The following is a 23905-nucleotide window of genomic DNA, read 5'->3' as shown; positions in this document are numbered from 1 at the left end:
TTACTAAAATGTGGCGGAGGCGCCGGACATTTTATTAAGTGGTTTAATTTATTTTTCAAAATTCATAATACCATTGTTTTGGATATTAATTGGATATTAATTACCTTGTTTACCAAATTTGCTACTTCATAGCTTTAATCGTGTACTATGTGCAGCGTGTACTTGCAGCACCCTTAAATACCAAATATCTCAAAAACTAATAAAGATAATCTAAAACGGAAAACACCATTGTATTCAATTGATAATTCTTCATAGAACCAGATTATAAAATTTATATTTTTTATCTAGTGAAAACTGATTTTTCGATATGATTTTCTCGAAAATTATAAAAGATACAGACAAACTTTTTGCATATTCTTCATGCCCTAACAAGGATCTATAAAATGGCAGTTTTACTTTTTTGATTCTAAAGAGTTGACAAAAAACACCAAAAATTTGTCAAGAGGTTACACTTGACTATTCTTTGGCTCAAAAATTATTTTTTAAGCTAGAGAAAAATGAAAAACGCCAATTGATAGGGAATTGCAAGGGGATGAAAGATATCTAGTCAGTTTTTCGATATCATGATTATTTCCCAAATAACTGGTGAAAATCAAAACTGTCCAAACTGAACCACCTCTCCGATTTTCATGAAACTTTCTAGCATGATGTAGAATGATGCAAGGAGTCCATTAGTTTTGGTTTGGTTTTGATGACGTAATTAGTTTTCGACTTATTGACTATTTTCATTTCTTACGTAAGTGTAGATAATTGAAAATTTTAATGTGTCAAATAATGTAGAATTTTACTCTAAATACGAATCTAAAAACCGTTTTTCTCTAACATTATTAGTTTGCAAGAAAACTGCAAAAACTGGATTATTCATTTTCTTTAACATTTCTTAAATAAAAATTAAAAATTTGAAATTTAATCTTTTTATTGAAAGAGATTGAAGAAAACGTGATTCTGAATACTTTATCTTAGTAATATTTTATTATCAGACTATTAGTTTTATAGTAATCACCCTATATATGGGTACCTCTACGTCTGGTATTGTACATTATTAAACCGGACTTTTAAATGTACAAGACTAAACTGAGAAAATTTTAAATAGACATTCCTGGAGGGAATCTTTCAGGGATCAAGAATCTGTAAAGCTTTTTTCTTTGGTTCAGGAGTTATTTTGATTTCAACAGAAAATATACGAGTATTAACATTAAAGTTGAACACTGTGTTTTGACCGAAAATATTTTAACACAAAAGTTCGGACCTGTCTTTCGGCAGAAAATATTTCAAAGAAAAAGTTCGACCCTGTTTTCGGCAGAAAATATTTTATCGAAAAAGTTCGGACCTGTCTTTCGGCAGAAAACATTTTAACGAAAAAGTTCGGACCTGTCTTTCGACACAAAACATTTTAACGAAAAAGTTCGGACCTGCCTTCGGCAAAGAATATTTTAATAAAAACAGTTCGACCCTGCCTTTCGAGCGAAAAAGTTTTACTACCATTTAAGGAATTTTAAGGATTTAAAAAGTAATAAAGGAGTCGATAAGTAACAGTAATAAACGTAGTTGCTTAGTAAATCCTATATTAAATTTTATTACAAATAAACTTTTATACCAAGAACACACACACCCCAAACACACATGTACACACACTGTAATGTAAAAAAGTCTATTATTACAACGTCAGAGCCATAAATACATTGATCGTATCACCAAAATCGCAATTCGGTATTTAATTCTTCATATAAACAAAATAGATGGTGATTGAAATAGCAATAACAATAACTACAAATAAACATTTACAATTTTAGTATAACCGTCAAATAAAACATCAAAATAGTGAAAAATTAATTGGTGTCTTCATTTTCTTCGATTTTGTTGTATCTGATATGAAACGGAGACAAGAAAAAAGTAAATACAACAAGTAAAAATATTGTTGTTAGTGCAGTATGATAAATGAGTTGCATAGGAAGTGAAACTCCTTCTGTATCAATTTTATTTTATTAATCCTTTAATGAATAGTCTATCCCTCGTGTTCGGGGAGTAATTATGGTTTTAACATAATAATTTATTTGTTAAAGTCGCAGAGGTAAAACTATATACCACAACGTTTTGTATCCATGTAAATCGCAATCAATTCGATGAGATGATGGATAAACGATACAAAGGCCTGATGAGAACATTTCAAAATATCCATGATTTAGCAAAGATGTTCCGTTTTAATGCAACCTTATCTATTATTTATTGTTAAATGACATGATTTGATCATCATTGACTATCTGGCAGTCGCACGGCGACGTATCTGATCCTTGATGTTTGTGATTGCTCTCGTCGGCTTGGTCCGACGCACGAAAGTCGGAACAATGCGAGAAAAGTTTATTGCATTTTGTTTTGAATTCGTTTATGTTGGCTTCGCATTCGCCGAAATCGCCCTGCTTCAATGCCGTTAGAACATTTATACAATTCTGAAACAAAGAACAGAAACGTTAATTTGGTTGCATACAACAAACATAACAAAATTAATATAACTTACTTCAATATTTACATCCTTAAATTTATTGTCAAGACTACAAATCAGATTGAGGGCAGTTTTCTGGTTCTTAGGATCCAAAAAGTATACCATCTTGGCACCCTCCAAAACGGCCTGCATCGAACTCGAATTCTTATCCAGGAAGTCGTTGTTCAGTTGCTTCGCCTCCTTCGCACTGAACAGGGTTTCGCTTTGTTTTTTCAGCACCTCTGCAACGGCGGGGTCCAGCTCGACTTTGTTTTGATTCATGAAATTACAAAATCGGACAAAGCAACTGTGCAATTTCGCATTGTTCGGTTCCAATTTATGCGCGCGCTTAATGGATTGCAGCATTAGCAGTACTTTTTCTAAAACATAAAAACACATCTTATAGACCACAGCATTAATACACAATAAAACTTAAACATACTTTTCCTATAGTACACTTCGAATGCCATAAGATGCGTTTCGATGCAATTGCCCGCCAGCGTTTGCAATGGTTGCAGGAATTTGATGGCCTGCTCCAAAGGATCGTCCACCTACAAAAACAAATGATGTTAACAATTCAGCATCATCTCTCTTACACAGTAATAAAATACATACTCTTGCAAGTTTATCAGGAATTAATTCATCGAGTTGCGGTGCGTCAGCTTCCACATCGCCTTGCTGGCGTGATTTATGATGCTGGTCCTTCTTCACCTGCGCCTGTGCAGCCTGCGCACTCTCCTGCTCGGCCTTCTTGCGTGCCTTGCGTTGCTTGTTGCGTAGTTTCTTCAATTCCGATGGCGCCAAGTTATCTGCAAACAAGAAGCATTTTCGTAAAAGTGCACAAACTGTGGCGGCCGCGCCCAGACCGGTCGTTGGCCATGCATTGCAACAACACCAATACGTGCTACATATTCAAAGCGCACACTACAACAAACATTACACGCCGGTTACAAATGCGATTAATTGTTTTATATTTTAAATCTTGCGAAATGAGAAGGCGAATTCGTTTTTTCATATAGAATGTTCGTTGTTTGCAAAACTCCAAGCCTAAATATTTTACGTGTGTCCATTTTAATTGCATACAAGTGAAAGTATACATTTTGTTATTGTTGTCTGACATAAAGACAAAATATTAGTTAAGTCCCCCTGTAAAAGACGTAATTACCTTTTGTAATATTTAGTAAAATTATTATATATTCAATATAAATAATCCGACTTGTTTTACACGCGAGTATCAATATCTCGACCATAATAAAATTATTTGCCAATATGGTACGCTTACAAGAAGCACAATTAAATTGAACATTCCTTTCCAATTGAAGCATTAAACTCTTTATTATTTTCCTTTCAAGCGGCTGTTGTGTACACAGAGCACTTAATAAACAAAATCAAATAAATCTTTTTGCGCGCCGTAGATTTTACAGTTTTTAGCTTTTATTCGCAACTGATACTATAAACTTTCTAGTGCTGCAGTAATTTTTTTCCTCGATTTGCATAGAATGCAATTTATGTCCAATATTCGATAATCGATAACATAATAAATTATAACGCATAGATCTTGATCTTTTAAGAATACGCGCAGCGCACCACGCCCGAACGAAAAAAATTACATTGCCAAACTTCAAGCAAGACAATTTATACAAATGTGTTATGGGCTGCGGGGGGTCATATAATTCATATGATTAGTCCAACTGATTGTTGGCCAATGCACCGGGGGCAGAATGTCGATTCAAAAACTTGTAGACAAATTGTTTCCACAAACGTATTCGAATCTCGATCACATTATGCCCACTTGTGCAACCACCAGCACCGTCCATTATAATTAGAAAATCCAAAGATATATATAAAAGGAAATTGCATTTTTTGCTTGCGGTGAACACAACGTAAGATACAACTAGAGCACGGGCAGCGATTTGTTATTGCCGCGTTACATGTTATTACAATGAACGAACGCTATACAAACATTCGCGCACGTACACTGCTCCTACTACCTACTACTGGAAATATTTCTACCACAGAAATGCCAATTTATAAGTTGGGCAAGAAAATCGATAAGGAGATTTACTGTAGATATTTGAAAACGATCGTTTATAAATTCACTTTGTGCGCGGCGCGCTTTTTCGCTTTTACTTCAGACGTGCTCGATTTTAATCTGTAATAATCATATTATTGCGCAACGATGGCGAGCCAATGGGAATACCGCTGTGCAATGACCAGGCGACAATAATTTCCACCACAGAGTGTATCTATCTATCTCTCCACTCCGTCGAAAATGATTTCCTTTTCATAAAGGTGCACAATGCGCGCTTATATCGTCTAAATCGCTCCATTATATTATCACAACATTCAACATTTAACGGCCAACACAATGGTCATCGGTGACTGGTCAAGTTATTCACAATACAACAAAAAAAAAGACGTAAACTTTAGATTTTAACAGCTTTTAAACTTTCGTTGTGCTTTATTTATTATTGTCATAAAATGTATCAAGTCAAAAACGCTTTCAAAATTAGAAAACTGTCCCGAAACATGTAAATTCGCAACACTTCCATCTACGGATCGACAGCGCGACATCATAAATCACGGCTAACATTTAACCGCGCTCCGAAGACAATTCAATTAGAATCGGAATACATTACATAAATAATTGGTTAGCTTGGTTTTAATTAATTTCAATTCAAATGTCATCGTGTCTTGTTGAGATGTTCCGCACAAATTAGTCATGCATTTATTATTCGTAATCGCGGGCAACAGGTTGACGCGTGCGCGCCGTAATCGAAGGTGTTCGATGCTCGCGGAAAAGAAATCCAAAGAGTTGTTAGCACCGGGCGCACGTGAGCGCGCCAACAAATGCGATGAAGCAATAATATCGAATACATACCAATAGCAACAGCGAAAGTGTAAGCTCTCCTACTACTTACTACCTACTACACAACTACAAACAGCGCGGTTTCAATCGGTATTGTAAGTGTCCTGCCCAGGCCCGAGGCGAGCACATTCGCTCGTTATAACTATATATGGTCGGAATGCTCCAATTTTAATAACCCGGCACATGGGCAGGCCCCGGTAATACACTCTCCGCACGAGAGTGGCCGAGTATTTGAAAAATGAAGCCGAAAACTGGTTGCATTGCATAACTTTAACTAGCCTTTGCATATATCTAACATGTAAGTGCGACAGGCGCAACAAAAGGTGATTGAGCATTTTTCTGCCGTGCATTACACCATAAATTAAATAATTACCGACCGAATTAAATCAGAGCACAGACTGACCCAACCCAAAATCGCGGATGTTGATATTTATTAATCACTATTGAGTTGTTTTTACTTAAATATGCGGAAATTAATCGAAAGAATGGCAAAATTCACCGGCCTTGAATGTAATAAATTAAATTAAACATGATTTGCGTCAGTACACATTTACAATCATTTACATATGGAACCAAATAATATATTTATTGATTAGTGAATGTAGTTCAATTTGAATACAATGCAAGTTGTAAATACAAGTATTTACAGCGGAAAAAGAGTTTTACAATTGGTAATGTGTTCAAATTGTAAGAAATTATATTATTCTTTGTTGCATAAAGCAATTTCCTAGGATTTTCAACTAATTTTTACTGTTTTCAATTTCAAAATAGTCAAAAATCTGTCCAAAACATGTCCCAGTTTTAATAAAAAGAAATAAAATCCCTAAATATTCGTATTTTATTAATAAACAACAAATCCATTATAATGTATTACTACTGCGCTGAAAATAAGTATTCTTGCAGCCCCTGCATCTAGACAATCAACATTACCTAGTGCATTACAATTGCGGAAACATTAATAAATTAATGCAGTTGTAAAAGTTGCACATTAAGTAACGTTTTTTTTTTTGCGTTACGTTGGATTGCCTGACTGGCGCGCGCGCGTGGTGTTGCACGTACCAAGTAATAATGGTAATAATATCGTATGAAATTAACTAATGAAAATATCTGGCAATGATGGAATTTGTTAGCTGTTCCTTATACAACCGATGGCCGCACAGCGTAACGCGAAATGTAGAACAGCCATTTTAGCGTGACTTTGGCGCGCGTTGTTTGTTCGGCGCATTCAATTCATACTTGGAATCAATTAACAACTCAAAGTTATTAATTATTGCTCGTTACTGAAACGTGCCTGGCTTCTTGTTGCGACTTGTTGCCAACTATTACAACAGCACAACGAAAATTGAAGAGAAGATGTAACCTCAAGATTAATTTACATACGCGCGGCGCCGGCAATGACAAAAATCTGTCAAGATGATATTCGCGTGTCATGGCTAAAAGTTTTAATCAGAAAATCACGACAAACCTCACAGCATCACACATCTTTAAATAAATAATAAATATTTTAAGCTATAAAATCGAAAAAGTTGGTATTTAGTTGTAGGTGTATAAAACTCTTTTTTTTTAAATCAATATATAGAACGTAGGGATAAAGCATTGGCGTTTCCTTTGTAGAAATATCCTTTCACTCAACTGACTTTAAAGTGTACTTGTATGTTAATGAAATGCCATGTGTGCTGTGACGGACACCTTCGAACACTCCGCGCTGAATGCAATAAAATAATAACATTTCTAAAGTAATGAATTAGTGTCAATGTGCGTATTTATTAAGTTCAGTAAACCTATTTCATCGCATATAGAATTATTAAAAGTCAATCGATAAAATAAACATTTTATTTGTTTAAATACTCATTGCTCATGGCTAAAATTCAAAGTTTTGACAAGTCGATTATAAAACTGATAAAACAATCTGAAATATTACCTAATTGTATTGCAGCGAAATTTACACTCATTCAGCGGATAATTGAACCAGATTAATCTACGAATGGTGAATGTAGTGAATTCATAGGTTAATATTACTCGGATCAAGTGAATGAGCAATGCGCGAGTGTAATAAATTTATCCGCCTAGTATTTGGATAAGTACCGCTTCGGAGCAATTTAAAAGCAGGCATTTATTTTAGGAGTGGCACGTGCACAAAATGCTTCCACCAATCGGCTGGATCGGTCAAACTATCCGCTCCAAAATCTGCAGTCTTTAACGAAAGTAAACGTTTTAACAAAATAATAACGGCTATTCACAACCGCATGGAAAGTCCTTAATGCGGAATCGCCATTTGAGGCGATTCTTCTATGGTCAACGACGAGATGCACACGTGTGCGTGCACTTGGGACATTGCGACGATCGCCATCCGCGTCCTGTGTCAAGTTCTTTACTACTTCCTGTCTTGTCATCGGATTGCCTTAATTATAATGATTTCTAATATAAAGCATTCGAAGATCTGCCATTGACAGGCGCAGAAGAAACGCGCCATAAAACCGATCGTATAGATTTCTAACAACACAACACTGTGCTGTGAATAATGCGACAAGAAAGTAAAACGAGAACGAGCAATCGGAATGAAAGCATATTGTTCCGAAATACGTAGTGAATAGCTAAAATAAAAGTGCGTAGCGAAGCCAGCTTTCAATTGAATACGGAGGGAATTGGGATAAATTTTATCTTATTATATTTATTCACAAGCGCAAGTGTAATGGACTACTACTATACAAATTTTAATTAAAAATGATAAATTCAGCACGCTTTCATTTGATGAAATCTGGTCCACATTCCGCGCCATTGTTTATAATACTCTAAATGGTACAATTTGTGCGTGAAAAAGCCGTGAAGTAAATAAACGTTTTAAGCTCGTAAAATCTGTGCCAAGCAAATTGTTTTATCCCTAAAAGTGTGAAAGTAAAAGAAGCACAGACTGCGAATGTACGGATTCAGTATATTAATAAATAATTAGTATACATTTTCAATGTTGTGCACAGCTTCTTCTTCAACTGTGTACACACCTGGCGTGCGCTATTAGATTTAATTCGAAGAAATAGAATGTATTGCTGTGCACACTGTGAGTTTATTCCATTTGTATGAAAAAGTATTGTTTGTCATTCAAAGAACAACACATTTAGCGCGTTTTCGAGCTGTCCATCAACAGCAGAAAAAGAAACTCAATCGGCAGGCGGCGTATCTAACGAAATCTCAATGCAAAAATCATTAGGATTTAACGATCGAGAGAGAAATGCAGTTGAGTTGACCAATACGAGTATAAATTATATATTTCGAATCGCTGCTCAATTATGATAAACTATATGTTATATATATGTTGCAATATAAAGTGTATTATTTGTATTTTTCCTCGCCAGCATCCTGTATACGTGCACCATGCACAAAATAAACGGCAACGGTCACGCCGAAGAGAAAACCGCTCTAATTACAAACCGTCGACTGCGACGAGATAGCTTCGCTTTTAATATCTACACGAATGCTAATCCCAGAGCCAACGCGACAAAAAGACAACAACCGAAACAAAACAAGTGAAAAGTGAAATAAACTCTCAACGTTCGCAATGCCTCAATTATTTTATCAAAGCATGCGCGCATGTTTCAGACCGTGAAATATTCAAATCTTAAAAATTTTAGAATAATTTCGCATTGTCAATAGTTAAAAATTAAAACAGACAATAATTACACTCACACGTGGGCCGAAGAGATTGCGCGGGTGTATGACAGCTCTCACATCGAGACGATTATAAAGTATAATTAGTGTATGGGTTGATTACTTCATGCACACAAGCGTTCATGCTATTGTCGCAACTTGAAATTTTTATATAACCCGAAAGCTAAGCGCTCCGGATGTGATTTTAATTGTTGCAAAAGCAGCGAATGCAACCACATGCGTTGCGCGCAGATTGCTTTTGACATAATCCTTTGATTGCCATGAAGATGTTTTTCAAAATTAATTTTGTTACGACAGACGACGATTAATCCGGATGTAGATCATCCAGGTTAATTGTGACTTAGAATAGAAAATTATGTAAAACACATAAAATTTACTACATTTTTTCTTTATAAAAATCAAGTTTTTTACAAAAATATGATACAAATCATAATTAAAACTCAAATTGAGGAAATAGTTAGATTATAATGTTTTAATAAATTACCAATTAACGTTTATACAAAACGTGTGACTACGTCTAGATTAGAAGTGAACTGATCAAGCCTTGAACCTGAATTTTTTCTTTACGCGAACATACTCGTATAATGAAATGCGATACATATTCAATTAAATGTCTGAGTTATGGTTCGCTCGGACCGCCGCGCTGAAGGAGTGCAGACCGCGCCCACGGGACACACTTGATACACATTTTATTTTACATATAGCACGATTGTCTAATAGACCTGAAAAGGTCACATTTCTAGCTTAATGAAAGACATGAGAGACAATCGGTGAAAACAACAATCTGGCGGTGCGTTTGAAATACAACCTTGCTCGAAATTCCACCTATAACATGTAGTTTTTGCTCGTGCATTGCAGGCGGGTGGTGGCCCAAAGAACAATTCACTTAAAACATTGTTTACTTGAGTATAATGCGATACAAAAACATTTTTAAAATTTTTCTTTTCTTTAGCACTTTTTTCTTTCTAGGTTAGTCTATTGTAATTATTTCCAAAGCTGTGGAAATCGCACTTCTTAATTACGCCCGAGTTGTGAATTATATAACACGAAATAGCTGAATTATTTTTTAAACTAAATGATCGTAAGCTGCTGATAAGAATAATAAAGAGTATTAAAGCAAAGTTTCATGTTTCTTTTATCTAAATTTGGTTTGAAAACAATTCGAAACACCTTAACGGAAGATTGAAGTCAAATAAACTGTACTCCAAGAAGTACATGACTTAAAACTTCAGAATTGCATTTATTTAAGTACGGCAAAGAACTTTTAAATGTTTTTGTAAAGTTTATGTCACAGCATGTAAACGAAGTTGTGCATGATGCATACAAATTAACGAATATAAAAGCATTGCTACGAAGTTTTCGCTATATAAAACCAAATGGACAAAAACGACGTGAAACTTGTTGATTCCTTTACGGTGTATGATTTACAGGAAATGCCGCGTACGCTATGCTTCACTTTTATTTTTCGCAGTGTTGAGACTAGCAATGAAGTAAACTAGTAGAAAAAGCAGTGCACGCAATCTACAGGAGCATTGAACATATTTTTTTGTTTAAAGTTTAAAGAAGAAAAAATTTGTATTGTTTGAAGATAAAAGGTTTTTTAGCAATGAATTGAATTTTGCTTAATTTTTTAAGGTCACAACTTACAGCCAATATTTTAAGTGGTAAAATTAATTTATTTTTGAAAAAATAAGAAATTCAATTAGTTTCCTTGCATTTAAGTATAGTTGGCATCCTGTTTACCATAAATATGTTATTTTCAAAGAGAATAATAAAAAATTAAGCCTAAAAAATCATAAAAGTTGAGTATAGTAAGACTACTAAAATGAATATTAAAGAAAATGACTAATACAGCAAAGTAATTATAAAAAATCAAATTATTATGCATTTTTCTGACATCGTAATGTAAAAATCTGAGTAACGTGTAAATGGGTATTACCGGAATAAATAATAAAATAAAAGCAAATAAAACAAAATGTAATTTAGGAAATCCCGGACGTCCTTGTCGAGGTCTCAACCTGCCTCCCACTATTCGCCAAAGCCAGGATGCTCGAGCCCCAAGAGATACCGCACACCTCGTGGAAGTCGCGCGCGAGCCGTCGAGTACGGCACGAGATATTTGTGTCTTATTGTAGACCTCAAACAATTCTCTTTGCAGCCGCGCGCGTAGTAGAAGCCAACCAAGCAGCGGTGTCGGTAAAACGCTGGAGCCGTGGAAGGTGTTGTTCGGCGGAATCGTGCAAGTGCGACTCGAGCACGAGCCAAGCGACCGGTCAATTCAAGACAACAACAAAACGCGCGCGCAAACCAGAGCGCACACGCCGCCTCATTGCACGCAAACACCAAAAAAAAACATAACGCGGTTTTTCATATCGACGGTGGCAGCAGCCGCAGCACACAAAAGTTGCGCAAATTAATACACAATCGGCTAAATTAATACTTAATCGATTTATTGTTGTTTACTTAAAAGGCAATGTGAAATGTGTTTCCTACGACAATGTGAAAACTGCGTAATGTTTAAGTGGAAGTGCAGGAAGTTAACATCATCGATATCAACAAATCGCAACGAATAATAACCAACACCATCACCTCACAAACGCTTTTGGAGCTTATATAAAAAATACAAAAATAATCAAAGTAAGATATTGCTGTTTGTCGACAATTATACTCAAAATTAAATTAAGCCACCATTTTTTGTCTTGTTTCATTTTTGCGCACATTCAAATGTGAAAAGCGACCCACTTTGCATGCACATCTGCTCGGATTCTCATTGTTATTCATAAATAACGCGGGAATGTGTCTCAACTCTAGGGATTTGTGCTAACTGCACAACAATATGAATTCGCCGCACAACTCCAGTTCGTGCAGCATATTTCATGGGAAAATAAAACAATCTATTCAAATAATAAAACTTTTCGCATATAGTAACACTTCTATTCATCGTGTTCTTTCTTCCCAAGGTTCACAATCGCGTTTTTTGGAAACTCCTTCGCTAATATGTGAAATTTATCTCTCGTGTAATTAATAATCGTTATTCGCGTACAACACAACAGCACCTTGAACTATATTTTGCATACGCCATGGAATCACCATAAACGGGAGCGTTTTAATTATTTTAATTTCCAAGCACACACATGTGATGAAAGTTCACAAATGAGATGAATCTGAATGCGTTTGATATTAGAGAAATTTCAAAATCAAATCAATTTCACCGCGTAATGCGCATTACTCGTAATTAAATCGCATTAAATGTTATCCTTCGATTAGTTCTTCGCGCATTCAACGTAAATTAACCGCACACATTATCAGTTTCAAACTTTATAGTTGCACATTACGCTGAAAGAATGAAAGTTTTTTGTTCCGTCTCGAGAGCGAATTTAATTCTGCGCAATGAGCAGTTATATAGATCTTATTGTTGCTTTAAACTTTCTTTTGCTACGTTGGAAACGGTTAAACGCTGTTAGTATTTATGTGTTACTTGTGACAGAAAACGCAACTCTTTCAAGCACACACACACACACACACCAGCTGTGCTTGCATTAATTCAGAGCAACAAATGCATTTGCTCGCTGCGCGCACGGATTTTACAGCCTTCGTCGTTCTTGCTTCGTTTCTTCAATTCGCTGCACTCGCATTTACCGACTCGCGTTTTTCCTCACCCACATACATATTAAAACAAAATCGCAAGCGCTCACAACTAGTTCGAATAAAATTATTTAGGAGCGCAGCTAATTTGCCTGATTTGCGTATAATTCATTTCACCAAAATGGCAAATATCGCATCTAATCTGACGAAATTATATAAGAATTATGCTCGGCCACGTTCCATCACCATGTCAATACACACTTTATTGCACGTTACTACGATTTTTTAATCGCCAACAATGCGCTTCGACGGTTTGCACTATAACAATTATTTACATAACGTCGTGCGTCGACTATAAATAAACTTATCTGGAGTAAATCCAATACAACATTTGAATTTTTTTTCCAGCCACTCGTCGAGCATAATACATTTCCTGAGTAACATAACATAAAGCAGAGCAAAAACATTCGATTTCGATCCACATGCCATACGTCCAAACATAATACCCGCAATATCTATCACCGAATAAAGCATATTTTCTATTCCATTTCACTACGGCGATACAGATAAATGAGTCTTAAGCAAATGACGCAATGGAGACACCAACACACCAACGGCATAATCCTATACAGCATGTGCTTTCGTCCACTTTACAAGGCATATTAGCAATGTTATACCCATATAATATCGGCTAATGTCTGGCATTCGATTCTCGTCTCGTTCTTTTGTACTTCGTAAGAGCAACCGCCTTGTTACCATTCGCTTCGTTTTGATCATGCTTTATATATTTGTGTCTAAACATTTGATAGCTAACTAACTTGTAAACTGCGGCGATTTGCCGCGCTACAAATTTTGCTCTTGGCATTACAATTTTTTTCTCCTCTTATCCACTTTACTTTTTCGTAGCCCGTGCCGCGCGGTAATGCAACTTTCGCAATGTTGATACATAAAACATTGTAGAGATAAATATATTTGATTGCCAGCGACAAGGAAAAGCAATTAATTATCGACAGATACCGCAGAGAACGCTCGCGTTCCGTGATGAATGATGAATTCGATGGTGGAGGTGGCGGTTGATCGAAGAAAGAAATCACTTTCAGACGATTTATAATCGCGCAAGATTGACGTATGGATAACGCACTAAAATGTGCGCAATTAGTAATTTATACCATTAACGCGAATTAAATGGAAACGTAATTGTGATAGCGGAATCATTTTCATTATCAAGACAGGTTTAAAGTTCTAATAAAGATGATGCTACATTAACACTTTACTCAGTTTATTTTCATGAATAAATATTAATTAAATCGTAACTTTTGAATGAAAGCAAACATTAGATTTACGTAATTTCCAGAATCAAACAAGAACAAGATTTATATATTTCTGTTTATCAACGAATGAGGTAATTAAAGATTAACATGCTATAACCGGTAGTAAAGATATAAAACTGTATCATATATTCTTAATTAAATACTCATACTAACTACATTCGTGTCAATCAACTGCTATCAGACTGATTTTAATGGCAAGAGAGTGTTTCGAACTCGTGTATTACCACATTCTGGTATTAATGAATATTTAACACAAAAAACTAACAAAAGTGAGTTAAGTGACGCGTTGCCCTGCAGATTTCTGGTATTTCTTCATGTTCTTTACACAAATTAGCCTAAATTTTATCTGCCTGCAGGCGCCGCTAGTCATTACTTATTGTAGCACTTTAAGGAGTAGAGAAATCTGTCAGAAAATGCATTCATTCAAGAATACAGAAATTTGTACAAAAATAAATTACAACAAGTTTATAAAAAAAAATTTCACGTGTATAGTATTTTAGTAAGTAATATTATAAATGAAAAATATGAATTTGTTTGTTTGTTTCGCTTTTTCACCAAAACAACTGAAGAAATTTTTATCAATTTTTGTATAGATATATTTTTAACCTTGGAAAAACAAATAGACCACTTTTTGTCACAAAATTATAACTTAAAGAGTGTAAAATAAGGGATAAAAATTGATATAAATTTTTTTATCAAAGTTATAGTTTTATATTTCAACTTCAGATGGCGCAAAAATTCATTTATAGTATTTCTCATTCCCTTAAAATAAAATTGAGAATTTTATTGACGGAATCGGCACATAATAAGTACTTTTCACAGACGAAAACTACCAGTTCATAAATAACTAGCATGTATCACCTGATAATTACAATATCTACTAATCAATTATCACTCTACCCAAGACCTCGTGAACTATTCAAGCGTACACGTCTAGAATCACATATATTTGTAAATGTCATTTGCTCAAGTTTTCATTCTCCGCGATTATTCATGGCGAGCAAGCACATTGTATTGTCTTTTATGTGATACCGTGTCATAATATGACGCTGAATTCTATTGCAATACTCTCAACCACTTTGCAACGAATATTAACGAGAATTTAAGTCGTTTTTAGAAATTAAATGAAGTCAAACAATGAATGTAAAACTGCGATTTGAACAGCGTCAGCTCAGCTCTCTTGCAATAAAGTTACAAAGTCATATCACAGGAGGAGTGTGCAACAATTGTCGACCTCAAAGAGTTGAATTAATGGCTTGCGGCTTGCACAGCCAACTCTCGACCCAATGCAATCAATAATTTGAAGCAAACACAAATAATAGACGCACATAATTGCGCGCGTTTAGGAACTGAAAATTTTGCGCACTTTTTGAAAACGATTAACCTTGATCTGAATAAACGTTATAATTTAACAATTTACTCCTACGTCCTAGGATTAAACCACAAAAGAAATGTAACAAGTGGCCTCACTTCAAATTCAAACACATTTCGGCGCGCTTGCATTCATAAACATATTAAACACATATATTAGCAGTTCTTTTGGTGGCAGCAGCCGATTGAAAAACACTATTTTAACACTTGACAACAAACAAACGCATACATATGCGCGGGCGCACGCCTTTAATTCACACTAATTATACTGATTTCGGTTTATTTCTTTCCTGTACAAGTCGTGTTTCAAAACACCAATTACCCATTTCGACGCGCCACACAATCGTTACGATAATTACTCGAACACATAGACAATCCGGTAATTTCTGCACGTATTCTGTTTTCGTATCCGTGCGCAGCGTACTGAGCACGAGATGCAACAATTCACAATAATACAACATTAACACGCGGGGCATAAATATTCGCGCGTCATTTTAAGGCTTGCGATTCGGAATGCAGATAATTGAATACTCTGCATTCCCAATCGAAAAACAAGTTACATATCGCATCGGAATGAAGTGTAATTCTTAACGCACACGTTTTTTAATGACTCAAGAAAGTAAATAAGAAAATATCTTCACTTTTATGAGAAAATGTCATTACTTAGTAAAAGTATATTATAATAATCATAAAAACGACTATTAAATTAACTTCACTAACTGACCAGTTAAATTACACATCCGTCGAAACAATTCCAAGCACAATTCGTGCCTAGTAATTATATTAATAACACATCTCTGCAAACACTGTGATTAGGAGTTCCTTATTGTATATTAGATGCATTTAAGGCAAATACCTCTCCGGTTGAGAAGGATGTGTAAAACACTTTATTTTTTAATGTTTAAGGAAGTCAATTTCAAATTGATTTTTTCGCTAGTACCTACTTTGTGAATGATAAAAATGTTGCACAATGTTAAACGAAAGAGAGAAAAAAGTAACATTGTTTTCGTAATTAAGACGTCAAAAATGCCTTTGTTCTAAGGTTACCTGAGTGCGGCATACTCCAATTAACAAATTGCTAATAGTTCCCATCGCGGCAAGTCAAGGTCGGCGCATTTGGTGCTCGTGAAAGCTCTTGTTAAACAATAGACCAAATCAAAAATTATTACAATTAGCACAATCGAAAAGAGCGCTAATTATTGCTGTGAAAAAGTTGCAAGCATTAAAAATAGAATAATGTGTGAGTTTAGTCAATTCCGTGTGTCCGAGTGAGGTAATGTTTTTATTTTATTGAATAATAAAACTACTTAATCGCGGGTAATTACTGAAAATATGCCGTGTGACGAAAACGGTTATCAAACACTTGCGGAACATTTTATAAGGTGGTGATATTCACAATTGTTTAACAACGTACGAAACAAAATATATATATCACGCGGTCTTTTTCCTTATATTCGTCGTCTCGTTACCAGACACATTTCGCAAATGTGCGCAATGCATGAAATCAATTCAATTGAAATATTCTGTAATAGTTTTACTCAACCGTATATGTTCGGTCTATTAAAATAAATAATTAATAAATTGCCTTTTTTGTGTCGAAAAATAATAATCCATGCCGGGATTATTCCATGATCTAGAGAAGAGAACGTAAACGTTGACCACAAAATGCAATGGTCCAGTTATGAAAAACCGCGCCCTGTCATTTAACCTTGGGCAGTGTAAAGACAATCACGAAACCGCTCCACTGGCCTCTGACCTAAACAGAAATTGTGTTCATTGCGGCGCAGACACCTTTAAGAGTTTCTATCTTGTAGCGCGGCTTGAAATTTAAAGAGCACGCCGATGACTTGCAGACAATCTAATGGCGAGCGAGTTATAATTCTCGCAAATGACATTAATTTGCAAAGGGAGCGCCGGACGTGTGCCGGCCGTTTGGTAAAAATGAGGAAACGCAATAAAAAATAAACAAGACTAAGTATAATTATAGAAAGGTGCAAGGCTACATTCATAGCAGCAAACCAACAGCGTCTAAGAGGAACGGCGGCGCCGCTGAGCAAGCTCTAGTTGCAATTAAACTATCATGTCGCGGGTCTCTCGCGCGTAACAGCGAAAGTCGCAACCAGATACCTCTAAATACGGCTCAAACTAATTAGAAATTTCGCATTGTTTTCAGATGCAGCCGCAGCTAGGCCCACTTTGGGGTTTTCTACTGTTACTTCCATTATGGTTAGTCCTTGTACAATGTGATACATCGTCGCCGCAACGAACGTTACACCGACTCGTTGGTGGTCACATGAGAACTCAACCGGAATTAGACGATGCCGAATTAATAATCACCTCCAGTGCGGGCGGAGGTCGCGAAAGTAAAACAAAAGAAGGCGACGACAAAAAAACACTGTCGCAGCAAGTGGCGGACGGTAAATACGGACTGATACAGAACGAATTGTTCAGCAAGCCGGTGAAAAAGCCGGGTATAATTAGTTACGAGAGTAATCCGGAAGTGCCTAAGGACAATATAAACAATTTAGGAGGACTGAATAAGAACGACATCTGGCTGGCCGAGAACCACCTATTAGTAATAAGAGGTGGCGACTTTGCCGATCAGGATGTGCCCGCCGTCAGTGATAGCCATCCGGTGTGGCCGCCCATCGATGATTATCACGCGCCGGGGAGGCAGGTCAAGCTGCCGAGCAATCCAAAAGTGCCACCGCCCTTTCCCGTCCAGCTCACCGAGGACGGGCCACTCCAAATCCTGGGCACAAACTATTCGACAACGCTTAATGGAACGATCGCAGCGTCACCATACCCCCTACCGCCCGCGGAAGGCGGCTTCTATCCATCGTTCCCGTCAGATGGAGGTGCCTATCAGGCCAACACTACTTCCGGGGAAACTCCGTTCCCAATACCTGCTTTCCCTCCAGAATTTGGCACACCGCCGTTCCCGCTGAACGGCAGTATACCACCCTTTTTCGCATCGCTACCACCCGGAGCTGCTATACTGCCTCCACCGAGTAATACCAGCATAGAATACGATGATGATGACCCATCAATATATTATCCACCGCCGTATAGTTTTTATTACCAGATGGATAATTCAACACAAGTACCACCAGGTCCTTTGGTTCCGGGTATAGTCCTACCACCACCGCCAAATTTCTTTGCGCCATTGGATAAACCCCGAATGAAACCAATACGTGTCAGCACTACCACAACAACAACAACGACAACAACTCGTAAACCATTCACAACAGTGAGCACGGAAGGCTTTAAACAAATTCGACCTACAACAACTGCCTTACCACCTACGCCACATAAATCCAACAGAGTCAAAGTGGATAACCATTACATCCCCCCACCACCTCCACAACAACCACCACGTGTTGTTATACACGTAGAAGACACAACACCAGCCCAACCAATCGAACCCCAACGAATAGTCACAATAGTCCCAGTAAAACACTATCACACCCAACAATACAACCGAACAGGGGTTGTGGTACGACCCAAACCCGAATCTGTCACAGTCCTGAAACCAGTCAAAACCGGAAATACACCAGCACCCACGCCACGACCAATTTACTTCTACGAAAACAACGTTAAACCATACAAGATTTACGGGCCACCAAGCAGACCACGAACAACAGTTAGCTCCACGCAAATACCATTGAAAGCCCAATATCACTACAGCACATCGAATGAAATCGACACCAATTCGGTAGTGACTCAACTGCCCGAAACTGATTACTATCGGCCGAGAACCACAACGAAACAACCGCGACAATACTACTACTACGAAGAGCAACCGCAGGTGAATTCAATCACCACCCAACGCACACCCAAACAACAACAGCATCAACAGAATTACTTCAACGTGCCGCAGGAATACTACGTGCCTGCAAAGCAGGCGGTTCGTGAGAATTACCAGGCGAAACCAATTCTAGAACAACAACCACAATACTACTACCGGCCAAGTCGACCTCCAGCAAGTCGGTACCGATTTGTAGAAACAACCAAAAAGCCAGATTCGTTTAGTATTCATGTAGCTCGACTAAAACAACAAATTCATCAATATTACACTACTCCAGAACCTTATCTTAGTTATGAACAACCACGACAACAACAACAACCAGCCCCTAAACCAGTATATCAGTTTAGTTTCCAAGCTGCAAACTATCAACCACAGCAAATAAATGGTTTCCGGGCATCACCACTGGATGATTCTGATGATGAAAAGTTCCAACCGATTAATAAATACAATGTTGAAATACAACCAGCCATAGAAGTACTGCCCACAAGGATTCCCTATCAAAATACACCCTCACCAGGACAATATTACCACCCGAAACCAATTCAAGTCCTGCAGACGTCCACAGAACGACCTTCCAAGTATTACACTACACCTCAACCGGATTATGATTATGAACAGATTGATGTTAAGCAAAAGTCGCCTTATCAAACAGCAACTGCCACTCCAAAACCAATAAGTCAGTATTCATTCGATGCTACACCGAATCCATACCAGCAATACTATACAAAACCGGAAGATGCGTATTTAGATGATTTAACACAGAAATATTTCACGGTTTTCGGTAAGAAAATACCCGGACAAACCACGCCGATTCCCACAAATACCCAGCGGCCTAATGTGCAGATTCAGTACGCGCAGAGCGCAGGTAAAGAGGTATCTCTGCACGGCGACACGATCGTAAATTACGTGCGGCCGCGCCCGATTGAAGCGCAGGCGGAATATGTGCGCGCCAGGCGGCCACAGCCGCAGCATCCGGCGCCCTCAAAGCCAGAAATTGTGCAAGCCATACCAGTGAAAATCGCCGCATCGCCCGAAGGTAAACCCGGCTCGTTTATCTCTTATGAACTACCGGGTGATGATGGGGCGCACTTCTACTTCCTCACCCCGCAGCTGGCGCAGAGCAGAGACCAAGGGGCAGGTTTCTACTTTGAGAATCCGAAGGCGCAAGAGCTCAAAGACAAGCAGCAACAGCAGCAGCAACGCACCAAGAGCTAACAGCGCGTCAGCATCCAGTCAACGCTCAAATATTTATGGACACACACGATAATTTATGTACTTGTAAAATTTGCCCACCTACCTACTACCTATTACTCTATTCTACACTACCCGATAATGATTTGTGTTTCTCATGTATGCTTCCTATTGCAACGTTTATGTAATCATAGATATTAATTTAATTCATGCTGTATTTAAAGAACGAAGAAACAAATATGATTTAGTAATTATTTTATTTTTGAGTGGTCTGTGATCGTCGGAGTGCCAGAACACGCTCACGCATTTCGACTGCAATTTATTCAAGATGAAAAATTGATGAATATGTATGTATGTATAATGCTTAAGTATAGAAAAGATTAATAAAAATATGTGGTGTGAATATTCCCAGGAATCTACCAAACGAATCGAGAGAGAGTGTTACGCCGCGCGAGACAATTCTTCTTTCTTTTCGCGACTCCAGACGAGTTGATATTTACGAGCATTGTAAATTACTGTTATGTTAAGGAGAGAAGCATGTACAATAAACACTTGTATGTAGAATGCATGTTGCTTGCATCCAGGATTTAAATTCAGATCTTAGAAAATGCAAATCGAAGGGCAATTTTTGAGTAATTTTCGATAAAAAATTGTTTTTTCGATTGTTTCATCATAAATTTCAGCATAAATCAACGAACAACACGACTAATATTGCTAATTTCATGTTTCATGATCAATTTTTACTTAAACCTGATAAAAACACGACTAGTACTGTTAATTTTTATAATTCATGGACAATTTTTTGTATTAAAAACCCGGTAAAAACAGTTTTTTCAATTGCTTATCATAAATTTCAGCATAAACCAATTAAATACGCGAATAATTTTACTAATTTCATGTTTCATTGACAATTACTAATTAATTCACCATAAAAACATGATGTTTCGGTTATTTATCACAAGTTCACAGTATCACAGTATAAATCAATCAAATATGCCCCTAACATTTCAAATTTCAAGATATTTCCGCATAAGTGTTTTAACCAAATTTAACCAAAATAATCCAAAAAATACACTTACCAGTGTCAAGTTCCTGCTCGGCACTCTCATCCTTCAATGGTGAATCAAACAAGTGCAGGTAGACCTCAATCGCACATCGTGCAGCCTTGAAGTAAAAAGGATGCCCCCTCAAGACGTCCTCCAAGCGCAACAAGCCAACATACGATCGTAATGTCATTTTACGCATGCAGTATGTATGAAAGTCGAATTGATCCTCGATGATTTCCGAAAAATGCTACAAAAACATCACAAAGTAACTATTAATATACTCTTATATCATAATATGATCAACTTACTCTGTCCACTTCATGACACTTCTTTAAGGCATCGCCGTATTGCTCCAGTCTTTGGTAAGCCAACGCGCACTCCGTCTGGAACCACATGCACTGCATCTCATTCAAGTTCTCCATCGCAGAAACACCTTCACGTGTGAACTTAGCGCAGGTCTCCTCTGCTTCCTTAATATGATTCGCCCGGAGCATATACTTGGCGCATTTGGAGTTAATGTAGCGATCGGCAGTGTCGAGGGCTTGTGCCTCATCCAACCACTTGTACGCCTCTTCCGCATCACCGGCATGCTTGAAAATACGACCTTTAGTCACGTACAGTTCGATAAGTGTCGGGGTATGCTCGATGGCCGAAGTAATATAACTGAGTGACTTATCAGTGTTGGTTAGATAGTCATAGTGTTGAGCAAGGTAATAATATACCCATAATAATGCGGATGCTGGTTCGCGTGGTCCGTTATTCTTTTCAGACTCCGCGTACTTTCCGCAACTCTTCAATGAATCCACATATTGTAGAAGAAGGCTTTCGATGATTGCAACCTTTGCCGGATCGGTGTAGAGGGATCTGAGATCGACGAAAAGCGGCGGGACACCTTTGGTAAACCCGCGACGCATGTATTTATCCACTTGCGACTTGAAAGTCTCACCGGTAGCGTAATTCAGTGGAAGTCTACGCGGTGGCATCGCGCGTGGAAACTTCTCTGAATAATCCAGATAGAAGTTAACAATATCGTTGGCGTTCGTCAGTTGTTTGGCTTCAATCAACTTCTTGTAGTAAATAGTATTCTCTGGATTTCGCCGAATCAGCTCTTCGTAAATCCTGGTTGCATCAGAAAACTGCTTCAACTGCAGATGCAATGAACCAAGATTCTCTTTCCAGGTGAGTTTGTCAACAATCTGGTCGGCGTTCTTTTGCAAATGATCTAAGGCTTTTTGCAGATCGCCAGACTCTTGTATCACTAGGTTCTGGTAGAGCAAGAGCTCACTGTGTTCATAATCAAAATTACCCTTCTGTAACAAACAAAAACGTTTAAGTATTAATAAATATAAATTGATTAATCATTAACTTACTGGTTGCTGATCCAGGAAAGTGTCTAATATAATCAGTGCATTCTTATAATCACCTAAAAGGTGATAGGACATGGCATAGCCAATCCATGAAGTTCTTTGAGTGGCTCTCAGCATCAGCAGCTGGTACCTGGTCTCCCTGTATCCTTCCAAATCGCGCATTTGTATTTGCAGCAGGGACAAATCGCGCAGGATTTGAATGTTGTCCTTCTCCCATTTGAGCGCATTGCGGTAGCACTTGATTGCCTCATCGTACTTTTTATCCGAGCGTTGTAGAAGACCGTATACATGCCAACACACGTGCGAGCGTAAATCATTTCGCAGCCCTCTTCGTACATACTCGTATGCCTCCTCTTTTCTGCCTAGACAATTCAATGTCAGGCCTTTCATTGCCAAGGTTTCTCCATGTTCTTGATACTTTGGATTGGTGAGGATTTGTTTGGCAAACTTCAATCCATTTTTGTACTGCTTTTGTTCATAGCATCTCTGTGGGAAAATTTTCCAAACATTAATTACATAATATTAAAATTTACTTTTAGTAGCATTCTGACAAAACAAACAGTAGCATAGCCATTTAATCCTTAATAAAACAATCAGTTTATAACAACTAGTTGATATTGGATATTTTGTAAGTTGATATGTAAAATGTTTCATTTTCATAGGAAGCAAGAAAAGCATCAACATTAATAAAATAGGTTATGTACCGACATGACTAGGCTGTCGATTTGCAAATAATTTCGGTATTGAATTCGCTAGCTATTTGCGGCAGTGATTTTACATTCGAAAAAGTTGCTGAATATAAGAAAATCGTAGCGGCTTCTACGCGGCTGCCGGTTGGATAAAGCGGCGCAAACATTTAATGGCTTGCTCCTGTAAGTTTAGCAGTGCATGGTTGACGTTGTACATACCAATATTCGTTTAAATAAGGCATTTTCTTTTGGCGGCAACGGATTACTTGAGGGCATCGTAACAATTCCACTATGTGTGTGTTATAAATAATCCGGCGAAATTAGAATTATGGATAAAATAAAAACCTCGTGGTCACACAAACCTCACGGAGTCGATAGACGTCACGTGACCAACACCACTGCCGCCAACCGATCGCGCCGGGAAATAGTGTCCCTGATCAAATAAATCACGCCGCTTGCGAGTAAATTTTGCGCCGAAATTGCCGTAACCACGTTTGCACAATTTA

The 23905-nt window shown here is 37.4% G+C and overlaps 2 protein-coding genes across 2 annotated transcripts; one reads left to right on the top strand and one right to left on the bottom strand.

The window, feature by feature from the left end:
- Positions 1 to 1548: 1548 nt before the first annotated feature.
- Naa15-16 (N-alpha-acetyltransferase 15/16) lies at positions 1549 to 23823 on the bottom strand. The gene is made up of 8 exons (XM_065302761.1): positions 23619 to 23823; positions 22714 to 23196; positions 21652 to 22653; positions 21377 to 21590; positions 3095 to 3288; positions 2922 to 3030; positions 2516 to 2859; positions 1549 to 2447 (listed from the first exon to the last, which is right to left on the bottom strand). The coding sequence occupies exons 1-8, from the start codon at positions 23673 to 23675 to the stop codon at positions 2220 to 2222; spliced, it is 2631 nt and encodes an 876-aa protein (XP_065158833.1). The 5' UTR covers positions 23676 to 23823; the 3' UTR covers positions 1549 to 2219.
- Positions 11102 to 20861, top strand: LOC135792139 (uncharacterized). The gene is made up of 2 exons (XM_065302759.1): positions 11102 to 11648; positions 17472 to 20861. Exon 2 carries the CDS (start codon positions 17472 to 17474, stop codon positions 20319 to 20321), a length of 2850 nt encoding a protein of 949 aa, XP_065158831.1. The 5' UTR covers positions 11102 to 11648; the 3' UTR covers positions 20322 to 20861.
- Positions 23824 to 23905: the final 82 nt, after the last annotated feature.

This window comes from Atheta coriaria, unplaced genomic scaffold (assembly GCF_025399875.1).
Source record: "Atheta coriaria isolate IRGN ID8LTWV9N9 unplaced genomic scaffold, Caltech_Dcor_3.1 hic_scaffold_5_pilon, whole genome shotgun sequence".
Lineage (NCBI taxonomy): Eukaryota > Metazoa > Arthropoda > Insecta > Coleoptera > Staphylinidae > Dalotia > Dalotia coriaria.
This window is presented reverse-complemented; position numbering and strand designations above follow the sequence as displayed.